Genomic DNA, 26,626 nt, shown 5'->3' on the forward strand with positions numbered 1-26,626 from the left:
GGTGTAGTCTGATTACTGAGGGGTAGTCTGTTTACTGAGGTGTATTCTGATTACTGAGGAGTATTCTGATTATTGAGGTGTAGTCTGTTTACTGAGCTGTAGTCTGATTACTGAGGTGTACTCTGATTACCGAAGTGTAGTCTGATTACTGAGGTGTACTCTGATTACTGAGGTGTATTCTGATTACTGAGGTGTAGTCTGTTAACTGAGGTGTACTCTGATTACTGAGGTGTAGTGTGATTACTGAAGTGTAGTCTGATTACTGAGGTGTAGTGTGATTACTGAGGTGTAGTCTGATTACTGAGGTGTAGTCTGATTACTGAGATGTATTCTGATTACTGCGGTGTAGTGTGATTACTGAGGTGTATTCTGATTACTGAGGTGTAGTGTGATTACTGAGGTGTAGTCTGATTACTGAGGTGTAGTCTGATTACTGAGATGTATTCTGATTACTGCTGTGTAGTGTGAACACTGAGGTGTAGTGTGAACACTGAGGAGTAGTGTGAACACTGAGGTGTAGTCTGATTACTTAGGTGTAGTGTGATTATTGAGGTGTAGTTTGTTTACTGAGGTGTGGCGTGAACTTTTCTCACTCTGCTAGGCCCTGTGTATGTGTCTAGTGAAATCTTGATTAATGTAATTGTATGTCAGTGGAACTCAGAGACTTTTCAGGGTTAAATCCAGTTCCACTGTTTCTCTCACATCTGTGTTTAATCTGTGTCGTCCAGGTGGAAATCTCCTCTATAGTCTAGTTCTCTGTGCAGGGTGGTGGATCAGCAAGCCGGTTTCCTTCATGTAAATGTGTAAATCTTCTACCTTTTTTTGTATTGCAAATAATTGTCACTTTCATGTCCAAGATGTTACAGACATTGAACTGAATAATGAGAATAATGTATTATAAATATATTATAATGTGTTATGAAATTCCTAAATATTGATTTAACATAAATACTTTGTGCATGTGTACATTCATTGCACCTATCTGTTTATTTTCATATGAAGGTCCATGGTTACAGCTCCGCTATCTTTGGCTGTAATTATTCATTATCATTATTCATGAATATTATTCATAAGTATGCATTTTCATAGCCACATCTCTGGCGTTTATAACGAACCAAACCCATTAAAAATCGCTATAAAACTGAGCAAGTTCTGGTTATTTATAAAGTGCATGCACCATTAAATCAATGTTATTAGTGAGCGAGCTGACTGTGGCAAGATGGCCGCCAGAGCGGTCGAGACTCTTTCCTTTATTGTAGATATCTATGCGTCTCTCCCCCAATGAGGCGACGTCTAGGTATATACATGTATATGGTAGTGGCTTATTTAAGTCATCATATGATATCATAGACGCCCTCGCCATCATAAACTTATTCAAGTGATTTATCATGGATGTGTGAATCCTACTTTTGTAACAGGGTCAGTAGAGGGCAGTAAGAAGTGTTGTAGTTGCTTCTACAACCGCATTGAAAGTGCAACTATAGCGAAGAAGAAGATAACTACCGAAGAAGAAGAACCGCTGCGTAACGTCCGTGCTGCTGTTCGGGAAGCAGATACAGTTGATCAGTATCAAGGGAAATGTGGACATTTGGAGGGGCATGGAACAGGTAAAGGTGAGTTATCAGTGATGTAGATCTCTAACACGTAGAAGATATAGAAGTAGAAGATGTAGATGTTGTCAGTGCAGATGGATGTAGCCTCTGTTAGCATGTAGAGGACATCCAGCCGTACTCAGCGTCTAGACGAAAAATAAAATAACCACAAACTCTGTGACAAACTGCTTTTTAGTTGTTTCTATGTTCACATATTGCATGTATTGATTGATTTTAAATAAGATAGTAAAGCATTGGCAGCGCTGCAGCAGACATGCTCTCAGGCTGCTTTAGCATGTTGAACTTTTTATCCTAAAGATTGTAATTAGGGCCCATGGGTCATTCTTGACCTATGGGCCCATTTAGTCATGTTCTGGGTTCCCATGGTGTGATGTTCTGGTTCCCATGGTGTGATGTTCTGGTTCCCATTTAGTCATGTTCTGGTTCCACATGGTGTGATGTTCTGGTTCCCATTTAGTCATGTTCTGGTTCCACATGGTGTGATGTTCTGTTTCCCATTTAGTCATGTTCTGGTTCCACATGGTGTGATGTTCTGGTTCCCATTTAGTCATGTTCTGGTTCCACATGGTGTGATGTTCTGGGTTCTCATGGTGTGATGTTCTAGGTTCTCATGGTGTGATGTTCTGGTTCCCATTTAGTCATGTTCTGGGTTCCCATGGTGTGATGTTCTGGTTCCCATGGTGTGATGTTCTGGGTTCCCATGGTGTGATGTTCTGGGTTCCCATGGTGTGATGTTCTGGTTCCCATGGTGTGATGTTCTGGGTTCCCATGGTGTGATGTTCTGGGTTCCCATGGTGTGATGTTCTGGTTCCCATGGTGTGATGTTCTGGGTTCCCATGGTGTGATGTTCTGGGTTCCCATGGTGTGATGTTCTAGGTTCTCATGGTGTGATGTTCTGGTTCCCATTTAGTCATGTTCTGGTTCCACATGGTGTGATGTTCTGGGTTTTCATGGTGTGATGTTCTGGTTCCACATGGTGTGATGTTCTGGTTCCCATTTAGTCATGTTCTGGGTTCCCATGGTGTGATGTTCTGGGTTCTCATGGTGTGATGTTCTGGTTCCCATGGTGTGATGTTCTGGGTTCTCATGGTGTGATGTTCTGGTTCCCATTTAGTCATGTTCTGGTTCCACATGGTGTGATGTTCTGGTTCCCATGGTGTGATGTTCTGGGTTCCCATGGTGTGATGTTCTGGGTTCTCATGGTGTGATGTTCTGGTTCCCATGGTGTGATGTTCTGGGTTCTCATGGTGTGATGTTCTGGTTCCCATTTAGTCATGTTCTGGTTCCACATGGTGTGATGTTCTGGTTCCCATGGTGTGATGTTCTGGGTTCTCATGGTGTGATGTTCTGGTTCCCATTTAGTCATGTTCTGGTTCCACATGGTGTGATGTTCTGGGTTCTCATGGTGTGATGTTCTGGTTCCCATGGTGTGATGTTCTGGGTTCTCATGGTGTGATGTTCTGGTTCCCATGGTGTGATGTTCTGGGTTCTCATGGTGTGATGTTCTGGTTCCCATGGTGTGATGTTCTGGGTTCTCATGGTGTGTAACAGAAGCTTCATCCCTCTCAGACTGTTCGTCCCCCTCCCCCCAATCTCTTTCTCCTGTGTCATTGAGCGCTGTCCGCCAGTTGTCTATGAGGACTGCTGTCTCTGGAGTTTAGCTGCTTTTTGTTCCACACAAAGCTGTTTATGTCTGTCAGTATATTCTGGGCCTCAGTCTGCTAAGCGGGGCTGTTTTGCTAACAGCTGCTGCTTTTCCTGACAGACAGGCTCAGATCTGTAGACAGTATCAATGGAAAAGTTATTCCAGTATAAGATGACGTATTTTGCTTTTTGTCCACAGACGTCTTCATGGATGTTATAAAGAGGATCTCTGTGCAGCACCTTAGCAGGAGTTAGCTTGTCACAAAGCCTCCCAACCTGCGCTTGCTGCACCCTGCAGGTGTTGGCGTTTCTCCTGTTACTCTGGCTGAGGTGGCAGGTCAGGAAGTGCTACCAGGTGGGTGAGCATAACTTCACTTGCCTACCCTGTCCAGCTTCTTCCAGCCTGAAGTGCAGCTCAACAGACAGACGGAGGGTCCAGCTAAGAAGCTTGGGGAGGAGCATCCAGTCAATCCAGACTTTTCAGGGTGTCATTGACAAACCGCCCAGGTGGCGTTGGCTGGAGGAAGAGCAGAGCATGTGGAGTGACTGTGGTTGCTATGGAGATGCAAGATAACAAGAAGGTCAGTTTGAGTGCAACGCTCAGCATAAATTATAGGTGTATCCCACTTCAGGGTCGAAGTGCAGATTCGTCATCCACATTCGTCATTGTGGTCCGAATCCACCCTTCAAATCCGCACTTCATCCTTCGCGGTGTCTTTCCTACCAGAATTCATTTCGCATGAGATGGTGGCGAATCAGCAACCAATCAGCAACCAATCAGCAATCAAGTACAAAAACAAACAAAAAAAAAGTTTTTTAAATGGTGACATTAAAATTCTGTAATATTTCATATTCGTGGATTTTTAAGGAATTAATAATGACGTGTGGAAAACAACAGAGCCTCAGAGCGTGTTTTTTTTTTTTTTTTTTTACTGTCGGTGTTGCCGGTCAGTTTTAATGTTCACTGAAGTGTCCTGTGAGTAATTTCAGAGGTTTAAGTGATTCAACGTCTTGTGTTGTTGTTGTGGGAAATTCTTGTTGTCTAGGTAGGCTGTCCCATTTCACGAACATTAGGCAGACTCCGAAGTGTGCAGACCCTTAATTGGAACACACTTAATATTTACATACTCCATGTACAGTATTTATGTGTGGAGGCGGGTGGTGGGGTAGATGGGATCTTTAGGATTTAGAATGGCCTTCATGCTGCCTGACAGGGTTAGGTTCAATCATATGAACTGGGGATGTGATACCCCACCATTTAAGTTGATTCAATATCCTTACACAGCCAGTGATACATCAATCATAAAATGAAGTTGATTCATCCCTGTTCACGATACAGTTCCATTCATCCCTGTTAACGATACGATTCCATTCATCTCTGTTAACGATACGATTCCATTCATCCCTGTTCACGATACGATTCCATTCATCCCTGTTAACGATACGATTCCATTCATCTCTGTTAACGATACGATTCCATTCATCCCTGTTCACGATACGATTCCATTCATCCCTGTTAATGATACCATTCCATTCATCCCTGTTAACGATACGATTCCATTCATCCCTGTTAACGATAGGATTCCATTCATCTCTGTTAACGATACGATTCCATTCATCCCTGTTCACGATACGATTCCATTCATCCCTGTTCACGATACGATTCCATTCATCCCTGTTCACGATACAGTTCCATTCATCCCTGTTAACGATACGATTCCATTCATCCCTGTTAACGATACGATTCCATTCATCCCTGTTAACGATACGATTCCATTCATCCCTGTTAACGGTACCATTCCATTCATCCCTGTTAACGGTACCATTCCATTCATCCCTGTTAACGATACCATTCCATTCATCCCTGTTAACGATACGATTCCATTCATCCCTGTTAACGGTACCATTCCATTCATCCCTGTTAACGGTACCATTCCATTCATCCCTGTTAACGATACCATTCCATTCATCCCTGTTAACGATACCATTCCATTCATCCCTGTTAACGATACCATTCCATTCATCCCTGTTAACGATACCATTCCATTCATCCCTGTTAACGATACGATTCCATTCATCCCTGTTAACGATACGATTCCATTCATCCCTGTTAACGGTACCATTCCATTCATCCCTGTTAACGATACCATTCCATTCATCCCTGTTAACGATACCATTCCATTCATCCCTGTTAACGATACCATTCCATTCATCCCTGTTAACGATACCATTCCATTCATCCCTGTTAACGATACCATTCCATTCATCCCTGTTAACGATACCATTCCATTCATCCCTGTTAACGATACCATTCCATTCATCCCTGTTCACGATACCATTCCATTCATCCCTGTTCACAATACGATTCCATTCATCCCTGTTCACGATAGGATTCCATTCATCCCTGTTCACGATACGATTCCATTCATCCCTGTTCACGATACGATTCCATTCATCCCTGTTCACGATACGATTCCATTCATCACTGTTAACGATACGATTCCATTCATCCCTGTTCACGATACGATTCCATTCATCCCTGTTCACGATACGATTCCATTCATCCCTGTTCACGATACGATTCCATTCATCCCTGTTAACGATACGATTCCATTCATCCCTGTTTACGATACGATTCCATTCATCACTGTTCACGATACGATTCCATTCATCCCTGTTCACGATAGGATTCCATTCATCCCTGTTCACGATAGGATTCCATTCATCCCTGTTAACGATAGGATTCCATTCATCCCTGTTAACGATAGGATTCCATTCATCACTGTTCACGATACGATTCCATTCATCCCTGTTAACGGTACGATTCCATTCATCCCTGTTTACGGTACGATTCCATTCATCCCTGTTAACGATAGGATTCCATTCATCCCTGTTAACGATACGATTCCATTCACCACTGTTAACGATAGGATTCCATTCATCCCTGTTAACGATACGATTCCATTCATCACTGTTCACGATACGATTCCATTCATCCCTGTTAACGATACCATTCCATTCATCCCTGTTAACGATACCATTCCATTCATCCCTGTTCACATGAATTATATAAATAAATATTAAAGCTGTCAAAAATAAGGCATTAACTGCGGTAATTTATAAAATTGAGTTACATTTTTTTAATGCTTCCTCATCGCCCACACCTTTCCCGGTGAGAGGGTTGCACAACTTTTCCCGCTGTTCCGTACTAAATTCCTCCTCCCTCTTCTGTTGCTCCGTGACCAGCTGCTGGTGATTAGCTGATTGGCGTTTCTGTCGCTAGCGTCTTTCGTTACATTTGTTTAGTTTTCATCTGAGAAGGAGGGAAACTAGTGGCTCGTGATTCATCTCATATTTACCTCCAAAGTATTGTTATTGGACATGCTAGCAACAGCAAAAATCGATCAGTCTCTTGTCAATCAGGTCCTTGTTGCTTTCAACTTAAGCTGAAAAATTAAAAAAGGTTGATAACAGCCTATCTCTATTATATATTGTTTTTTTTTATTCATCTTACTTTTCATGAGCTTTTCTGGGGGGGTCTGGGCTCTCCCACTCAGAGCCCTCGATATACTCAGAGTTGCGATCTCCGTTGATTTTGTTGTAAGAGCGGTCACGTGGGTCATCGAGCCCCCAATAGTACCAAAAAATCCCGCTGCTAGACTCTACTACGGAACAGACAGCAGCGATCGTTTTACTGAGGATGGAAACCAAATGAACACATACATGTTTGGCAATGAATGAATTATTATGTTAATGTTGATTTAAGTGATGATCAAGTTTAACAATAGATTAAATAAGTGTAACCAGCACAATGATTTCATACATTTTAGAGGGAAATATTCATCTCAACCAACAAGCTAGCATTTATTAAAGACCAGACATGATGCTCCTCATTAGCCTCTATATTTCTTACTGATAACCATCCTTACAATACACTTTAGTAAGGTTAAATGATCAGCTTGTTAGGGCTTACTTTCATCTATTAAAGCCAGCCGTGTGGTAGCATGTAATGTCCCAACAGTACTGGACTTAAAGTCAAAGACACAATGCAGACAACACCAAAGATCCTCTTCAGCGGGACTGTGTCTCTCAGCTGCATTTCAGTGGTTTGTATGTAAATCCAAATCTGCAGCGTCTGTCTTAAGCTGGATTAAAATAAAAAACTTGATCATGCTTAGTTTATGTTCTTCCCTTTTTGTATTTTATTTTAAATGATGCTTCATATATTCTTATTTGAATGTCTTTGTAAAGCCCTTTGAATCACCATGTTGGTGAATTGTGTTGTACAAATAAAGTTGCTTTGCTTTGAATGTAAAAGGAAAAGTCTCATTAACAACTTGGTTTAACTAAAAACTCACCTGACCTACTGGTGGGACTGGCACCGACAGGACAAGAAAACAAGTGAAACCTTAAAAAAACAAACTTTTTATTAACATAAGACATAAGACAGTAAAGTAAATAAACCAGTTTCAGTTTGCATAATGAAATCATAAAAATAAACCTTCTGTCCGTCTGAATAAGGTGGAAGCAGGACCCAAATAGCAGAGGTGAAAACTTAAAAAACAGAGCAAACTTTATTGTTCACAGTTTGAGCAGCCGGGGGGGTAAAAGGACAATATCTATAACATACAAAGACAAAATACATTTAAACAAAAACGTCTCACATTGAACAGACATAATTATTTTAATGCAGGACGTCTGACAGAATGTATATGCATTTTCTTGACTTATAAGCCTGATATTGCATCGACTTCCCTCTGAAAACGAATGGAACGCAGTCTGATCTTGTGTGTGGAACTATCGGACATCTACAGTAACCCGGAAGTGTCGCGACTCTGAGTATATTGAGGGCTCTGCTCTCACTGGTGGTTGGTGGTTGCTGAATGGCCCGGTCATGGGGGGCGGCCTCTCCTGGCCTGTCTTGCCCTGGGGGACCTCCCGGGGAGCGGGGGTGCCTAATGCCACTAGAGGCTTAACATCCAGAAGGAAGTTTGCTTCCCTCAGGACTTACATCCCCAGACCCCTCTTCTTTCTGCTCTCTCTCTCTCTCTCTCTCTCTCTCTCTCTCTCTCTCTCTCTCTCTCTCTCTCTCTCTCTCTCTCTCTCTCTCTCTCTCTCTCTCTCTCTCTCTCTCTCTCTCACACACACACACACACACACACACATAGGGACTTGGGAGGTGTGCACGCCATGCGGGGTGGAGCAGAGGGGGCCATTTAGTGGCCTCCTCGGATGCATCCTGTGGCGACTCGCCTCTCAGTGTTAATGATGGAACATCAGTGGCTCAAGTGGTGGAGCAGGTCAACCAATGACCGGAAGGTTGGCGGTTCGATTCCCACTCCTGCAGTCATCTGTCGTTGTGTCCTTGGGCAAGACACTTAACCCTCCTTGCCTCCAGTGTTGGCATCACTGGTGAATGAATGTGGATGAATTTTTGGTGATGGTCGGAGAGGCTGTAGCCATGTTTCCGTCAGCCTGCCCCAGGGCAGCTGTGGCTACACACATTGCTTAGCATCACCAGGTATGAGTGAGGAGTGGATGAATAATGGATACACAATGTAAAGTGCATTAAGTGCCTTGAAAAGCGCTATAAATCTAATCCATTATTATCATTATTAATTGCACTTAGACACCAAAACACAAGAAACACAACAAACAAACAACTTCTGGGGGGCGTGTCATGCAGTGTATGGCGGGCGGGGCCACTAAGGTGTTGTCTGGTGACGGTGTGGATTGAAGGGTCGTTGCTTCTGTCTGTGGTGTTTTTGTCTCCTTTCTTCTTTCCCTTTTGCTTCTTTTTGCTGTCTTCCTTCTTTTTCTGTTGGGTTTTCTGACCTATCAGGTCCAGCAAGATTACATAGATTCCATGATTCAAAGTAAATAAATAAATAAATGAATCACGTGTCCTGACTGTTGTTTGTGCTTATGCACCAAATAGCAGTTCAGAGTACCCACCCTTTTTGGAGTCCTTGGAGGGGTGTTGGAGAGCACTCCTTCCGGGGACTCCCTCGTTCTCCTGGGGAACTTCAATACACACATGGGAAATGACAGCGAGACCTGGAGGGGCGTGATTGGGAGGAACAGCCCCCCTGATCTGAATCTGAGTGGTGTTTTGTTGTTGGACTTCTGTGCTCATCATGGATTGTCCATAACGAACACCTTGTTCAGACGTAGGAGTGTCCACATGTGCACTTGGCACCAGGACACTCTAGGCCGCAGTTCGATGATCGACTTTGTAATTGTATTGTCGGACTTGCGGCCGCATGTTCTGGACTCTCGGGGTGAAGAGAGGGGCGGAGCTGTCAACTGATCACCACCTGGTGGTGAGTTGGCTCAGATGGTGGGGGAGGATGACGGTCAGGCCTGGCAGACCCAAACGTGTTGTGAAGGTCTGTTGGGAACATCTGGAAGAGTCCCGTCAGAAAGAGTTTCAACTCCCATTTCTGGCTGAGCTTCAAGGTTAGAATAGCTTCAAAAAGTATAAATAGTGTCCTTCTGGCTTAAAACTCAAGACAAACAATGCTTGATCAGTACCAACATTATATAGACGAAAGTCACATCACGTGATCCAATGTTTACTCACTGCAGATGCAGTAGAAACACAGCCTCATCTGTGGCAATACAGACTAGTTTCTTTCCACCAGGTCCTGGTTTGTCTGTTTGTCTCAGACCAGCAGCTATGTTCTGCCCGGTGTGATCTAGAAAAAATGAGTCTGGAGACATTTTGTTTTCACGTTGAAATCCACGTCAATAAAATGTAGCGTGACATTTATATCCGACTCTATGATGCATGCACAGGTCTGCAGTGGTGGCGAAACATTGGACTGTAGCCACGTCCTTCACACCACCCTCATCATCCAGGGCAGGAGAGACTCTCCACTAACATGGAGGCGAGATGGCGGTGATGCCATTTGTCCAAAGTGTTGATGAGTTTCTTAAATCCGGGTTGTTCTCTGTCTTAACTGAGAAAAAAGTTCTGTTTGTGTATAACGTTTATCTCTCTGTGTCTCTGGATTATTTAGTCGCGACTCACAAAAATTGAACATTTTTCTATTTTCTTGTGTCACGTCGCCCCCGTGTGCACGTCTGCGTGCACAAGCGCAACATTTCACATGCATGAATGTCGCCTGTCTCTTGGCTGGAGGAGGGCAACCATTTTCACCTCATCGCGTAAGTTCGATAGAAAATGATGGAGAAGGAGCGACGTCGCCTCCCGTGTGTCCAGCCCATAACTGGCGAAGTATTTGCAACTCGTGCTGAATAAAATTAAAGCGTTGAGGGCTGTGCGAGGAGTCTGCAGCTGTGGGAGGAGTCTGCAGCTGTGGGAGGAGTCTGCAGCAGAGTGCTGAAATTCCTGCTGCGCTCGATTTGCAACTGAAACCAGCACAAGAGGAAACTGCGAAGGACAAAAATAATCTGATCCTTTCATTTTTATGATCGTTGAATCATGTTAAAAATTCGATTAATCGACCAGGTTTCACCTCTAATTTGAGGGTGTTTTTTATTACGCTCATTGTAAGTTCATCTGTGTTTTCATGGTCGTTTTCTGGAACACCAAATCCGACCAGACAGTTATGTCTAGAGTACTGCTCTTGTTCGTCTAGGACGTCCTCCACGTCATCGTATTTTCTCTTTAAACTATCCAGGCTATCAACCGTGTTCTGCAGTTCGTATTTAATGACTCTTTTACCGATTCAGTAATGGAGTCTGTAATAGTCCTCTTGATGGTTTCAATCAGCGAATCCACCAAAAGTTCACTAATTTTAGAGATAAAGTCACAGTCCTGAAATAGTGCATCAATCTGCTTGCTTACTGTGTCTTTGATGACTTCTCCAGGTGTTTGTTGTTGATTCACTTCCCCCGGTGAGACTTAGCTGCACCTTTGACCTGTGGCTGGATGGATAAATGGATGGATGGATAAATGGATGGATAAATAAATGGATGGATGGATAAATAAGTGGTTGGATGGATGGATGGATGGTTGGATGGATAAGTAAATGGATGGATGGATAAATAAATGGATGGATGGGTGGATGGATGAATGAATGGATAAATGGATGGATGGATGGATGAATGGATAAATGGATGGATGGATGAATGGATAAATGGATGGATGGATGAATGAATGGATAAATGGATGGATAAATGGATGGATGGGTGGATGGCATGACAATCTTAATCATCTTTATTAACTTAAAATTAATATTTATGTCATATGAATCCCAAATTTCCCTGAGGACTCTCCAAAGGGATTAATAAAGTATTTCTTTTCTATGAGGACTGCATCTGTTATGCATCATAATGACATGTGGGACTCTTTTCTGTTTTGTATATGAGAAATGATGATGGCATGGATGTGTTGTTGCAGGGGGAGAACAGTGTGTCTCTGGGCCTCTCAACCAGTCAGGCCCTGGAGAAGCTCCGGGACCAGCTCAGCAGTCTGCTGGAGCAGCACCATAGGACTGCACATAGAAGAGCATCACCATCGGTAAACTCAAATAATAACTAAATACTTCATTTCATAGCTTAAATCAATGGTTCCCAAACTGCGGGGGCCAGAGTTATGATATCATCATCCTGCAGCTTCCTCTACATTTCCTCTACATTTAAGGCTGGAAAACTTAGAATCCTCAGAAATACGGAGGATAAAGTGTTTTTTGGTGGATTCTGTTCACATCTATGACGAAGCACCCACATGCCTGAAATCTGCTTCTCTCACAGAGTTAATGCCATATTATAATTTTAACATGGCATGAGTAATAACTTTATCGTCTTAATAAATTAACGTGTTAATTCTGAGATCGATTTCCAGTAACGTGTTCATCTTAACAGCTTGCTTTGTTTTACATTATCAGGTTCTGTAGTATAGGGACACTTTCATGAGTACATGCAAAGTATCCACTGACACTTGATGGGTTGGGGGGCTGCAGAAAAAGTTTGAGAACCACTGCCTGAAATGATCATTTCCTGTTCTGTATTTTAGTTAGATGCCTTGATACAAGCTAAATGTGGAAAGTCACTTTTTACTCGTGCTCTGTTGTAAAAAGTGATAGCCATGCAGTTATTGGTTAAATCTTTAGTGAGGTCACATGGTTGACTTTCTGCTTCCTCCTCCTCGTTTTTCTGTTTTAACAGGAGCAGTGGTTGAATAACTTCCTTTACCATGGCAATCGTCAGTCTTGCCTCCATTGGCCAGGAGGTGCCCTCACTCTACTGGTTGTAGTAGGATTCTTCTGTTGCCATGGTAGCCAGCCTAAGGGCAGGTAGGTGACCTGTTACCTGGTAGGTGATAAGTTAGCTATGAACTTTTTTGCAAGTCCAAGTCAAGCCTCAAGTCAGTTAGTTGTAATGAGTAATCTGCCATCTGATCTGCTTAGAAGATGCTTTATAATAGCGTAGCAAGGCAGACTGCAGGTGGCGTACGAAGGGAAAACAGGATATGCAGCGCGCAAAAACTTCCAGATTTATAAAAGCATGCGTATGTCCCACACCTATTTCCATTTATAAATCAGAATCAACTCTGAAGTTGGTGCACATGAATGCTTTGCCCCGCCCACATGGTGGCTATAAAAGTTCAGGTGGACGCCTGTAATACATATTCATCACATCATTTCCATGATGGCTTGGGAGGAAAACGAGGAAAGAAGAGGATTTCTCTGAAATGTGGGACTGAGATCCTGATGGACCACGTTGGAAAACCAGAACAGGTTTTATCTGGTGGGGACGGCGTGGTCATCACCAGGTCAAAAAGGTGGAGGAGGGCTGCAGGTGGAGATGCTGTCAACACCGTTTCAGAGGGAAGACACAACAGAGAGGAGGATCAGCTCATTTAGTTCTTTGTTTTCATCTAGAAAATAAACATGTACAGATACATCTGAGACTGGTAGCAGTTTATTTAGGGGTAAATAATATTTCTTTCTAGTTCCTGGTGTTCCAGCTGGGTGGGCGGTGCTGCAGTTGTGATTGGAGAGGGTGAGGCCAGAGACTCCACCCAGTACCGCAGCAGCCGTGTCCTCAGAGGAAGTCCTGCAGGTGCAGAGGGACACCATCACCGCTATTAACCAGGTGGACAAGGAGATAAAGGCCTTTTGGACGGAAACTGGGACACCACTAAAAAAAGCTTTGTGGAGAAATAAAAACTCCTGTACATGTTTCCTAAATGTTGCATCACTTCTAGACCTCCAGCCGCCATTCTGGTCCCACTCTGCTGGGTCTTAGAATGAATGAGTCATGGTGGACCCAGACTGACCAGCCTCTACATCCACCTGGTTCTCCTGCAGCTTTAGAGCATCATCAGCAGAGATTCCATCGGGGAAACCGGACGTTGCTACAAACTACATCGTTGTGTTTCCTGTTCTCCCCCAGTGAAGGAAAGTTCATGTGACGTTGGGATGAACCGATGATAACAAGACTGAAGGCTGGCTGTGAGATCCCCGACCTGTCAGCCTGGTCCCTCTGGAAGGTGCCGATTGCCAGAAAACCCATTTAGCACCTGCAGAGGGACTGTCCCGGCCTGGTTTCTGCTGGCACAGGCTGGTTCCTCCTGGCGGGGCCTGGTTCCTTCTGGTGGTCTCTGTAATGCCGGGCCCAAAGCATCACAGAGGTCCAAGACCATCACAGAGGTTCGAGACCATCACAGAGGTCCGAGACCATCACAGAGGTCCGAGACCATCACAGAGGTCCGAGAGCATCTCAAAGGTCCGAGAGCATTCCAGAGTTCCGAGACCATCACAGAGGTCCGAGACCATCACAGAGGTCCTAGAACATCTCAAAGGTCCGAGAGCATTCCAGAGTTCCGAGAGCACAGCAAACCAAAGTCAGAACCAGTTCATGAGCCATGCAGTAAGTCTTGCTGGTGGTTGAAAACCCGCTCAGTCCAGACTCTGCGGTCATATCGTTGTACGTATTTACGCTCTGGGCCTGGTACACGCATAAGAGATTTTTTGATCTGATGAACGTGACGATAAATACTCATTTAACAGCTATGACGGTACTCTGTGAACACGGACTTTTACATCGTTCCTGGTTCTCTAGTCAGCTTGCTCTCTGATTGACTACATTCCGTTCCACTTCACAACCCACACAGTCATGACTCAGGAGTCGTCGGCTTTCCTCGCACACGAAGATTTTTGGTCATAAATATTGAACATGTTCAATACTTCTGATTGTCGGTCGATTTTATAACTTGGAAGTTTTGTTTCACAATGACAGAACATGAGTCAGGACATGAAGTTTATCCAGAGTAGTAAAGATGTTCCAAACTCATCCAAGTTTTTAATGTGAACCAAGATCCATCTGGACCAAGAGAGAACTTTTCTCAACTAATCCATCAGTCTAAACTGATCTACGTCACACCCGATCCACGTCACACCCGATCCACGTCACACCCGATCCAATTCACACCTGATCCACATCACACTTGGTCCACGTCACACCTGATCCACACCACCTGATCCACATCACACTTGATCCACGTCACACCTGATCCACACCACCTGATCCATGTCACACTTGATCTACATCACACCTGATCCACACCACCCGATCCATGTCACACTCGATCTACATCACACCTGATCCACACCACCCGATCCATGTCACACTCGATCTACATCACACCTGATCCACACCACCTGATCCATGTCACACCTGATCCACTTAACACCCGATCCAATTCACACCCTATCCACGTCACACCCGATCTATATCACAACTGATCCACTTCACACGCGATCCACACCACCTGATCCATGTCACACCCGATCTATATCACAACTGATCCACTTCGCACGCGATCCACACCACCTGATCCATGTCACACCCGATCTATATCACAACTGATCCACTTCGCACGTGATCCACATCACACCTGATCCACTTAACACCCGATCCAATTCACACCCTATCCACGTCACACCCGATCTATATCACAACTGATCCACTTCACACGCGATCCACATCACACCTGATCCACTTAACACCCGATCCAATTCACACCCTATCCACGTCACACCCGATCTATATCACAACTGATCCACTTCACACGCGATCCACATCACACCTGATCCACACCACCTGATCCACGTCACACCTGATCCATGTTTTCAGTTACATCTTCTTCTCTTCTTTTCTAACAGGTTCTTACCTGCCTAATAAATTTTGAACATGTTCTGAGTGTTAGCGATGCAGTCAGCTCTAGATGGTAATGTGGTGCTCCTCACCTCTATCAACCACACATCGGTCATCAGGCGACCTCGCGCCTACTGAAGTGTTCTCAGAAAGCTGAAGAGGAACAGGCTGTGAAACATGTAGTAGAAAGTTTTCAAGGTGTCAGAGAAACGGAGCAGATTAGAAAACTGAAGGACCAGATAAGTAGTTTTACTCTGTGGAGACCGGTCCGGGTCTCCTGGAAACGCTGCTGAACCCAGCATAGTGGGAGTGCTGCTACAGTAGTTATCAATGCTGCAGAATCCTTTTCCATGGTGGGATTAGTCAATGCGATTCAGATCTATGCCAGATAATCTTTATTTAAATGTCTGATCATTCTGGCATTTTCTCTTTATTTTTCCCAGTTGTGGTTTAGAGCTGGTAAACGCTGCAGCTCTACTCCTCCTGCTGTTGTTGAACCTGCTGCTGGTGAGGCATCAGGAGAGGCTGAGGAGGACTGAGATGGTCCAGCGCCTCAGAGGCATCGTCACACAACTCAGCGGTGAGTCACAGCAGCTCCCAGCCCTGATAGGTAGATCCAGCATCAACTAAAGGTCTTTCACAAGTGAAATCTGTGTTTTATTTCTGATATTTTTGCTTCAGAAGTGACAGGGTTTGGTGTTAATGACACAAACCTGGAGACTCATAGTTATTTGCTTTTGCACCCTCAAAGCTTCCAGATTGCATGCTAACGGTGATGTATAGACCTGCTGTTTAACTTTACACGTTACTGCAACTTGAGTCAGCATATGTGGGAGTTTGTGAATGAATGTGAGAGCGTGAGTAATGGGTGTGTGTGTGTATGCACACCGTGTGCGTGTGGCTCTCAGTGTGTGTAAATTTATTATATTGTCTGTATTGTTTACTGCCTTTTAATGGTCTGTTTAACACCAGTTGCTTCCAGTGAAACGTTTCCTCTCACTGTGTGCTGTGTATGTGGCTGAAACGACAATAAAGACTACTGCTGCTACTACTGTTGTCTGGTTTCAACTCCTAATGTCCACCATGACTCATCAGATCAGTGAGACGTCTCTCATGTTAGTCCCCTGTTCTGTCCTATGTTTCATCCCAGATTACCTGTCAGGATGTGATGGGGATGTGAGGTGGGCTCCATCTCTTTATCCTGACCTGTACACTCCGTCGTCCCCCTCATGGTCCCTCCACTGGACCTACCGGGACTCTCAGCTGGTTAACCTGCCTGTCAGCCTGCTGGTGGAGGGAGACATCATTGCTCTGAGACCTGGACAGGAGGCATTTGCTTCGCTCAGAGGAATCAAGGTGACCATTACTTAAATTCATGTGTTGGAAATGCATGAGTTTGGGCCTCGAGCACAGAATATCAAGTCTAATGGACAGCAGCACCTCTTTCATCCACCTGCTAGAGATGGAGGTTGAGGAGTACGAGTCGCCTGGCCAACAGGGCGGCAGAGGCTAGAACAGTCTCATGACTTTAGAGGTAAAAGGCTGCTGGGGCACCGAACACAGCCAAAAGAGGATCAGGAGGGATAGCAGTGTTATATACTGTGCTAAGAGAAGATTTCAGATCAGAACGTGGCAAGCCTGGGACAGAACCAAAGCCTATGGGAATGGGCCCATTACATGAGTCAGTCACGTTGGGGTAGATCCGGGACAGACTCGTGTTAGTGTACAGAGCTTTGTGTACAACTTTACACTGCAGGAGCTGTGCCTCGCACAGATTGGAAGGACTGAACCAACCATAAGACTTGTTGCCAATAACTGTCCAGCAGGGTGGTTCCAAGCTTTTGCTCCTAAGAACCGGATCCTGGAGTCTCAGTAATCAAAACGATGGCTGTAAATTCTAGAAATGAGTTGCAAGAGCCAGTAACAATTCAACCTGAGTTTCCAGGGGAATTTAGGGTTCTGATTCTGAATAAAATGCCTTCTCTGAAACAACCAAAACAGGTGGGATTTTGGCAAGTCATTTTCTTTGAAAGCCCAGAAAAGGACATAAAAGTCGCTTGGTGTTCAAGGTCCTTACGTTTAGTCATCCCCTTGTCAAACCAAGTCTCATTGGTGGAATCAGTGCATGAGAGCAGAAATAAGTAAAAGTTTACAATGGGGGTGAGGTCTGAGGCCCCATGGAGACGTTTCCTAATTTGAATCCAGATTCTCACAGAATTAGCTACCACTGGGTTTGAGGTCAAATTGGAGGCAGTCAAAGGAGCTTGGAGCAGATCCGGGGAGGAAGACAGAGTTTAGAGCAGTGCTTTTTAAACTTGGGGTGGGGACCCCAACGGGGGTCGCCAGATGAATCTAAAAATTACGTAGCCTACATTTATTAAATAAATTAAGGATTTTTTACCAGGGCTGTCAAAATTAAATCATTATTGAATATGCAAGGAAATTTTATTTGCATAGCACAACCCAACGACAGGGTGGTCCACAGTGCTTTACAGAACCACAGATGCATAACTTAAAATTAAAACTAAAGAGAAAGGAAAAAGAAAGACCATTAGATAAAAACAGGCCTCACAGCAAGAAGGTCGCTGGTTCGAGCCTCAGCTGGGGTGGGGATTGGGGGTTCGAACCTGGGGGGCGAGACCTTTCCGTGTGGAGTTTCCATGTTCTCCCCGTGTATGCGTGGGTTCTCTCCGGGTTCTCCGGCTTCCTCCCACCGTCTAAAGACATCATGTTAGGTCAACTGGCCTGTCTAATTTCTTCCTAGGAGTGAGTGTGTGTGTGAATGGTGTGTCTCTTTGTGTTGGCCCTGTGATGGACTGGCGACCTGTCCAGGTGCACCTGCCTCTCCCACCTGTTAAATGCTGGGATAGGCTCCACCTTCCCCCGTGACCCTTAATGAATGCAGCGGTTCAGATAATGAATGAATGAAGGAGTTTTCAAACATGATCAAGTTTAAAAATTCCAGCTTAAAAGAAAGAAATGCAGATTTGGGCTTTTTTGGGCATGTAGGTGCCTTGTTACAGCGGTGAACCAAAAGCGACTTCATCCTCTATATTTATGAAGATTCTGACAGTTTCCCAGCCTCACTTTTAGAGGATGCTGCAGGATGACCCATCTGATATCACACAATTAACCACTACGTCATTGCATGGGGTTGCAAACAACAATGCATTTTATGATGGGGGTCGTGGCTTAACAAGTTTGAAAACACTGGTTTAGTGGGTGAAGTTCCATATCCATATAGGTGGTGAGGAAGGCAGGCTCTGTCGTTGGCATGGATCTGGACAGTCGGACGTCTGTGGCAGAGCAACGGGCGCTGACCAGGCTGCTGTCCATCACTGACAATCAGTGTTGCTTTTAGCAGCATCGCACTTTTAGTCTTAGTTTTAGTCTTCAGGACGAAAATGTTTATTAGTTTTAGTCACATTTTAGTCATTTCTAAGTTTGATAGTTTTAGTCCAGTTTTAGTCAAATAAAAAAAAGTATTAGTTTTTAACAAATTAATTTAGGTTAATAATACGTATTAAAAAGTGGAATCTAGGTTGACAGGTTAACAAGTAATTGACAAAACAAGTTAACCTCAATGCTTTTACATAATAACCAGATCCTTTACCAGACTGAAAGCTTTAGCCGAGACTTTCCCATCAACAGCGACGCGATGCTGCCGTGTTACTTACCTGCTGCTGGACAGAAACTTTTATTTCTATATTTCAACATTTTTCATGATACAAACATGTCACACAAGAAAATAGCTGCTCTATAAGTTCAACATATAGCAACACATTGTGAGCTTGTTGTTTGGTTATTTTCATCAATAATTACTAAATTAAAAGGAATGTTTTAGACTTAGAAGGTTTCTATCCAGCAAATACTGGAATCAGTTTCTCCTAAAAAGCAAAGAGCAACAACATCCTGATTTGGTAACTGTGGCTTTATTTCTGAGACTTTTCTGAAGTGTAAAACTCCACCCTGAACACACACATGTCCAAAATATGAGCAAAGGATGAGGAACACATGCTCAACGTGACCTGGTCTGCCAGTAAAATGATGATGGATTATAGTTAAAATATGTCCATATATCGTTTCCTCGCTTCCACCGAAAACCCCTTCATCCACGCTGCCGCCATGATTCCTCTGTGTTAGAGATGTGACGTTCATGAACGAATCGATTCTTTTGAACGACTCTTTTAAATGAACGATGGGAACCGACTTACAGCTGTGAGCCATTCATTTGTGAGCCATTCTTTTTATATACAAATTTTTGACACTGCTGTCATCAAACCAAATCAAATCAAACTTTATTCATAAAGTGCTTTTCATGCCACAGGCAACACAAAGTTCTTTACATGATTAAAAACATTTATGCATATCTCAGTTCGTATCTCATTGTTCAATAAAACAAGCCTTTACATACATCAAAGTAGAATAAGAATAAGAATAAAAACACTCAATGAAATCTTTCACACAGTCACACGCACACACGTTTACACACACACACACACACACACACACACACACACACGCCAAGCCCAACCCCCCTCCCCCCTTTCCAGCTAAAAAAGACTTAATGAATAAATGAACAAATAATTAAATAAGAAGTAGTAAAGTTGAGTCAAATGAAAATAAAATAAATACCATTTGTGACATAATATAAGTCTGATGTCCAACACGCTCCATTCATGTGAAGCATCTATGGGCAGAAAGTTTTGTTTGGAAACAAAAACTGTGAGTTCTGTCCAAAACATTTACTAGAATTTGCACTGACTGCTCAGGTTTATCCTTTTTTATCCATATTTTTCCTATAATTATTTAATCTTGTATAGTAGATTTTATATAGGTACATATTTTGATTTTTTGTCATTCTTACATATTGTGAAATTTTGTAAGATATTGTGAGAACGAGCCAGTCTTTTGAATGGCTCTTTAAAAGGAACGGCTCCTCAAGATGCGGCTCCCTCCAAAGAGCCATAAATCCCATCTCTACTCTGTGTGTTATGGGATGTGTCTAACTGCTGTGTGTGTGTGGTTCAGCCAGCTCAGTGTGTGTGTGAGCGTGAATGAACGTGCACGCGGAGGGAAACATGCATCTTGTAATAAAACCGTTTCTCAGCGCAGCCGCTGCCTTCCTTTCCTTGTGTTTCACCCCGTTAACACGTGTAGAGGAGGGAGTTCACCCCGAAGAGAAAGCTGCTTCAGCCCTGGAGAAGAAGGATCTCCGTGTCTTCCAACCACGGTCAGAAGAGGAAAACAGGAAAGGTTAACGTATGAATGAATGAACTGCTCGTCTGTGTGACGCTGTACGTCAGGTGGTGGGCGTGGCCAAGGTGCCGCAGCATCGCTGACTGACAGATCGCGCTCGCAGTAAGCAGAAATGTCGTGTTTTTAATGTCGGACAATTAGCCCTGGAACATTTTCATCTCGTCTTGTCATGTTTTCGTCATCAGAGAGCCATTTTAACTCGTCACCTTCTCGTTATTGTCATGACAAAAAGGTTCATCAATGAAATAAATTCGTCATCGTTGACGAAAACAACACTGCTGACAATCCAGATCATCCACTGCACAGCGCCCCCTCCAGGCAGAGGAGCAGGACATTAAAATGCAGCTGGTTTTTTCTCAGGACGATGAGCACATAGTGTTGGAACCAGGAGATTTGTTCCCTCCATTCTCTCCACCTCCTTCACCCCGAGCCACGGAGAGGAGAGGACCTCAGAGCCCCCAGCAACACCGGCTCTTCAGAGTGATCCGGACCCCTGTTCTGGACCTGGTCAGGTAAAAAGACGAGGCCATGCCTGGTCCGTGTTTCCTTTTTTTCATAACAAAGGTGTGATTGGCCGACATGTGAGTCCAAGTCATCAGCTCATTACAGAATCACCTGACTCAGCGGTTGCACATGTTCCTGTGCTCATACCTCCCTGAATGTAGTTATGATAGAGCAGGTTTCTGTTCACATCACTGCCTGGAACCCTGAAAACAAATGAATAAATATTATTCTGGGTATTATTCTATTACCAAACAGACCAAACAGAATATCTATGCTGTTATTATACAGATTATCTTCCAGTATTTCTTCTGAAAAGCTTCACTTTTGTTTGTTTTTGTTATCTTTTGCCACCAGGAACAGCTTGGAGTCTGCTCTGTCCCGTCCAATCACAGCGCTGGATAATGAGAGGTTTACTGTCCAGTCCACCATCACTAAACTCATCTGTCCTGTCGTGTTGGTGAGATTTCCCTCCCGTTTTCCTGCTGGATGCCTTTTCTGTAGTGGGGGTATAATGAAGCCCCGTGAATGTGTTGAGTCTTTCTGACCAGTTGCATCGCCAAAAGTGTCGTTACACAAGGCCCCTTTTAACAGCTGATTGGGCGGTACTGCCACCTGCTGGTCACTTGATGTCCAGCAGTCCACCTGGTAATGTGTAAACTACTATTGTTGGAAATTTAAACACAATGATGCAACTGTATTGTAAATCTATAAATATATTAAAATATATGAATAAAGTAATATATTTTTATCTATCCATTCATCCACCCACCCATCCATCCATCGTCCCCCCATCCATCCATCGTCCATCCATCCATCCATCATCCATCCATCCATGTCCAGCTATCAAGAAATTATCCTATCTGCTGATGTCTTCTGCTTCCTTCATGTGCATGTGTTGTAACACAATTACACTGAGCATTTCTTGCATTTTCCGCGGCTTTTTCAACAGCTGAATCACACGAGACAGTTGTGTTATTCAGGGGAAACGGGGCCTCATTTGTCTTTGGTCATGTGATGTTCAGGAACATAATATGGACTTTGCTTCATTTGGACACGCCCCTTTACTCGATGCAGGCTTTGGGGCTTTTGTGTCAGGCGTAACGTCACTACTTCTCTGTCTGCCCATCTCTCCTGTAGGTCGCCTTTCTGTTGGTCAACACGGTCCGGTTCTTTTGTGATGCCCCCAGCCTCACTCCTGGACCCTACAATTTCATTCAGCTTCAGGTAAGAGGATGAAAAATAATAACGAACTGACAGAGACTCTGCTCTGCTCTGTTCACTGCTCACATCTGAACCACACATATATATATATATATATATATATATATATATTTATATATATATATATATATATATATATATATATATATATATATATATATATATATATTTATATTTATATAAATATATATAACAGTGCTGGGCAATGATTAAAAATTTTAATTGCATTTTAATACGTAAAATGTTTCTTTCCTTTAAAAGAAGGCCTACAACTTTATAAAGAAAATACAGTAAATTTTGGTTTACAAACATCAGGGGTCTGCAACCTGCGACTCTGGACCTTCCACAATGTCTCATTTACTTTCCATCATTTTCCACAAATATCTACGTCCCTTAGAAGAAAGTCTGTTTATCCTCTTTTATAAAGGTTTTATGTTTTTCTTTATTTTAAAACCTAAAAATGGAAATAAAAATGTGGTTCTTCTTAAATGACAACAAATGTCCTATAGTAGTAGTAGTAGTATAGTAGATATTTATCAATAATTCTAAGTTGTCTTTTTGAAAAGTCTGGTAACATCTGCGTCTCTAAAGTAGTTTTATTTAGCTGGCTGAGGGAAAAATGTCTCTTTGGATTGGAAAGGCTGCAGACCCCTGCACTAAACACATAAACAGGTTTAGCAGCAATTTTCTCTTTAAACACCAACAGTTAAAATATTTCTTCATATATGTTTATAAAATCAAATATTTACGAGAAAGAAGGATGAAATGTTCAGGATTTACTAACTAAAAGGTAAAAAGTCAGCAGGATGGATTTAAAGCTGTGAAGCTGCTTCCTTCTAAACACAGAAGGAACAATATGTGATGAATATCAGCATCAGGTGAACAGACAGAAAGCAGGATGAGAATCTCACAGCTTCTAGATGGTGAGGAGAGAGAAATATTCACAATATGCACAATAACTTCCATCCATGCACCTTCACTGCTTCATTATCCACATTTCTGGATATAAATTCTCTAAACTTTCATTCTTAGCTTGACTGTTTAGCTTTACCTCTGCACCTGCAGCCTCCGCTACCGGGAGTTAAGGGTTAACATCTCGTTTCCGGGTGTAGCGTCAGGTCTGTAGATGGAACTATAAACATGTGTGGTATCCACAGAAAGTCCAGAATCTCAGCTACCAGCTCAGCAAAACCATTTCTATCACCAACAAACACAGTTAAGACAACAATAATTAAAAGACCAGGTACACAAAGTCTGAAAAACATGTAAACACAGATGATGTTTCCCCATGAACACGAACAAACGGCTCCTCTACTGAAAGCTCACATCTCACAGATTCCACAGCTGGAAGTTTCATCTTAATATGACCAAGATTCACCGAACCAGAGGCAGAAGAAGTTTATCGTTGTCTTTTGGGAGCAGTTTCCCGTCCAAAAATCCTGATGTTCTGTCATCTGCATGAGTTTAGACAAAGATAACATGCATGTTACAGCATGCTGTAACGCAAGACTCGGCAGGATGAAAACAAACGCCCCAAGCTATCAGAGAAAAGTTAAAATAATAATATATATTTATATATATTAAAAAAAGGGGGTCGATATTCCAAACCACAACAACCCGGTCACACTGGATCACAGCGAAGAAGATCTCACCAGCCTGACGGATTTCATTGAAGAAAGCTTCCAGCGGATCGTGATGGGGAAGTCATACGCTACGACGACGAGCTCCAAAACCGGCTCCTAAAGGGTTCGCCCGGAAGATTCCCTTGAAGCAACAAGCCCAGTTTCTCCAACTGGCAGCGATACGACTGATATCCTAATCTCAATCGACGGGAAGCTATCCAGTCTTGATGCCCGGCTCTCCCTGCTGTAAGTTCTTCATCGTGAATTTCAATCTTTAAAAGAAAGTTTGGAATAAAGCCAAAAGCAGGTGGAAGCTGTTGCTACGGAGGACAAGGCCCTCAGAGACTCGGTGGAAAGCCTCACCGAAGGAGTAAGCCGACTATCAGTGGAAAATAAACAAAATGAAAGAGTTAGTCCCAGACCTTCAGGCTCGTATTATGAGATTTAATAAATAATAAATAAATAAATAATTTAGTTATTTCAGGGATCCCTGAGCAGGTGGAGGAAGATACAGAGGCAGCTGTTAAAACATTTATCAGAACCAGCTTGAAACTTCCAGAGGAAAAGGTAAAAGCCATCTCCTTTCATCGAGTTCACCGCATAGGGAAAGAAACCGGAGGGTAGACCCAGGCCGATAGCTAAATTCGTTCTCCATAAAGAAAAAGAGGAGGTGAAGCGTTGCGGCAGACAGCTTCGTGGCACTGACCTTAGCATGAGTGATCAGTTTCCCAGAGAAATCCTGGAGCGTCGCAAGATCTTGTTCCCCATCAGGAGAAAATTCCTGGACGGAGGAGCCCGCGCTGTCATCTCGGTGGACAAGCTTTACGTCAATGGACAGCTACATCGTGGCCATAACACCACTCCCTGCTCTACTGACCTCAGATATGTATCCACACTCAGTGATATAAATGCTAATCAGACTCACTGGACTTAAATCATAGAATTTAATGTTTGTTCACAATAGACAATAATGCTGCCAGTTTCTAAAGTTCACAAATATGGGCTTATTTTTTATGGATTCATTTTCTTTTTTCAGCTTCCTCATGTTTACTCAGCCTGTTATAACTCCAGACAGAGAGGGGTAGCCATTCTGATAAATAGAAAAGTAACATTCACAGAAATCAGCGTCTTTCACTCTTTCTTCACCCACACACAGATAGCACACGAACCACAGGAGGGGATTTTAACATGGTTCTGGGCTCAGCTGGTAGATTTATTAACACTGTAAATCATCGAAACTGGCAATCCACAAACACTGTTAAACAATATATGGAGGATTCTGGACATTGCTATATATGGCGGTCTTATCACCCTAAAATCAGAGAGTACACCTTCTTTTCCTCAGTTCACCATTCATACTCTAGGCTAGATTATTTTCTGGTTAGCAGCTCTTTGGTGAGATTTCAGAGACCCAGATTCACCCCATCACTATCAGCGACCATGCACCAGTTTCCTTTACTTTGAGGAACACGAGAATCACACCATCAGCTAAAAGCTGGAGATTTAATACAGCGTTGCTTAAAGATCCCGACTTTATCAGCTACTTCACAAAAGAATGGGCTATATACTTAGAAAACAATGACAAACCAGGAGTCCCAGCATGTGTTCTGTGGGAAGCAGGGAAGGCGGTAATGCGAGGTAAAATCATCTCTTTTACATCACATAAAAAAAAGAACGAAAACTCAAAAATATTAGAATTAGAAATAAGAATTAAATCATTAGAAGACGCCTACAGTGCTTCACCAGATGAAGCAACGATGACCCAAATAAGGAAGGCTAGACTGGAATTAAATTAAATAATCAACAAGAGAACAGGATTTCTGGTGCAAAGATTCCGCTTGGAGACATTTGAACACAGTAATAAATCTGGAAGATTTTTAGCTAATCAGTTAAAAATAAATAAGGAAAAATCTACCATATCAGCTGTTAAAGATTCAGTAGGTAATATTACGCATGACCCAGATGCAATAAACAACATCTTTAGAGATTTCTGTAAAACTCTGTATACATCACACTTAGATCCATCAGACAATGATATCCATCATTTTCTTAACAATATAGATCTTCCAGGTTTACAGCAGGAACAAGTCACAGCCTTAGATTCCCCCGTCACAGTGGAGGAGCTACATGAAGCCCTTAAACATATGCCCTGTAAAAAAGCCCCAGGTCCGGATGGCTTCCCAGCTGAGTTCTATAAAGAATTCTGGTCTACATTTTTCAAAATGGTGACACAAATAAAGGAAAATGGTTACTTACCCCCAAACATAAACTCTGCCACCATTACTGTACTATTAAAACCAGGTAAAGACCCCACAATACCATCTAGCTACAGACCCATATCACTGATAAATGGTGACCTTAAAATAATCTGCAAAGCATTAGCTGGAAGGTTAGAGAAAGTAACTCCTCTCATTATACACCCTGATCAAACAGGCTTTATAAAGGGCAGATATTCCTCTGTTAACATGCGGAGACTAGTTAATATAACAGATTATTTTACCATCAATAACCTGGAAACAATAATAGTTTCTTTAGAATTTGATCGTATTAACTGGAAATATTTACTTTAAACAGATTCGGCTTTGGACCATCTTTCATTAACTGGATTAAGATCTTATACAGTTCTCCTAATGC

General features: G+C 43.0%; 1 protein-coding gene across 2 annotated transcripts in view; it reads left to right on the top strand.

Moving 5' to 3' along the window:
• Positions 1 to 1,480: 1,480 nt before the first annotated feature.
• The window catches only part of tmem94 (transmembrane protein 94), a 59,896-nt gene continuing 34,750 nt past the window's right edge, over positions 1,481 to 26,626 (top strand). For both annotated transcript variants that reach the window (XM_041973171.1, XM_041973172.1), the window contains exons 1-9: positions 1,481 to 1,613; positions 3,457 to 3,838; positions 11,626 to 11,745; positions 12,393 to 12,520; positions 15,830 to 15,966; positions 16,537 to 16,742; positions 21,006 to 21,157; positions 21,504 to 21,606; positions 22,287 to 22,373. In XM_041973171.1, the coding sequence (XP_041829105.1) occupies positions 3,815 to 3,838; positions 11,626 to 11,745; positions 12,393 to 12,520; positions 15,830 to 15,966; positions 16,537 to 16,742; positions 21,006 to 21,157; positions 21,504 to 21,606; positions 22,287 to 22,373 (957 nt within the window). In that variant the 5' untranslated portion in view covers positions 1,481 to 1,613; positions 3,457 to 3,814. The remainder of the gene's footprint in view (positions 1,614 to 3,456; positions 3,839 to 11,625; positions 11,746 to 12,392; positions 12,521 to 15,829; positions 15,967 to 16,536; positions 16,743 to 21,005; positions 21,158 to 21,503; positions 21,607 to 22,286; positions 22,374 to 26,626) is intronic.

Source organism: Melanotaenia boesemani, chromosome 21, assembly GCF_017639745.1.
Source record: "Melanotaenia boesemani isolate fMelBoe1 chromosome 21, fMelBoe1.pri, whole genome shotgun sequence".
Lineage (NCBI taxonomy): Eukaryota > Metazoa > Chordata > Actinopteri > Atheriniformes > Melanotaeniidae > Melanotaenia > Melanotaenia boesemani.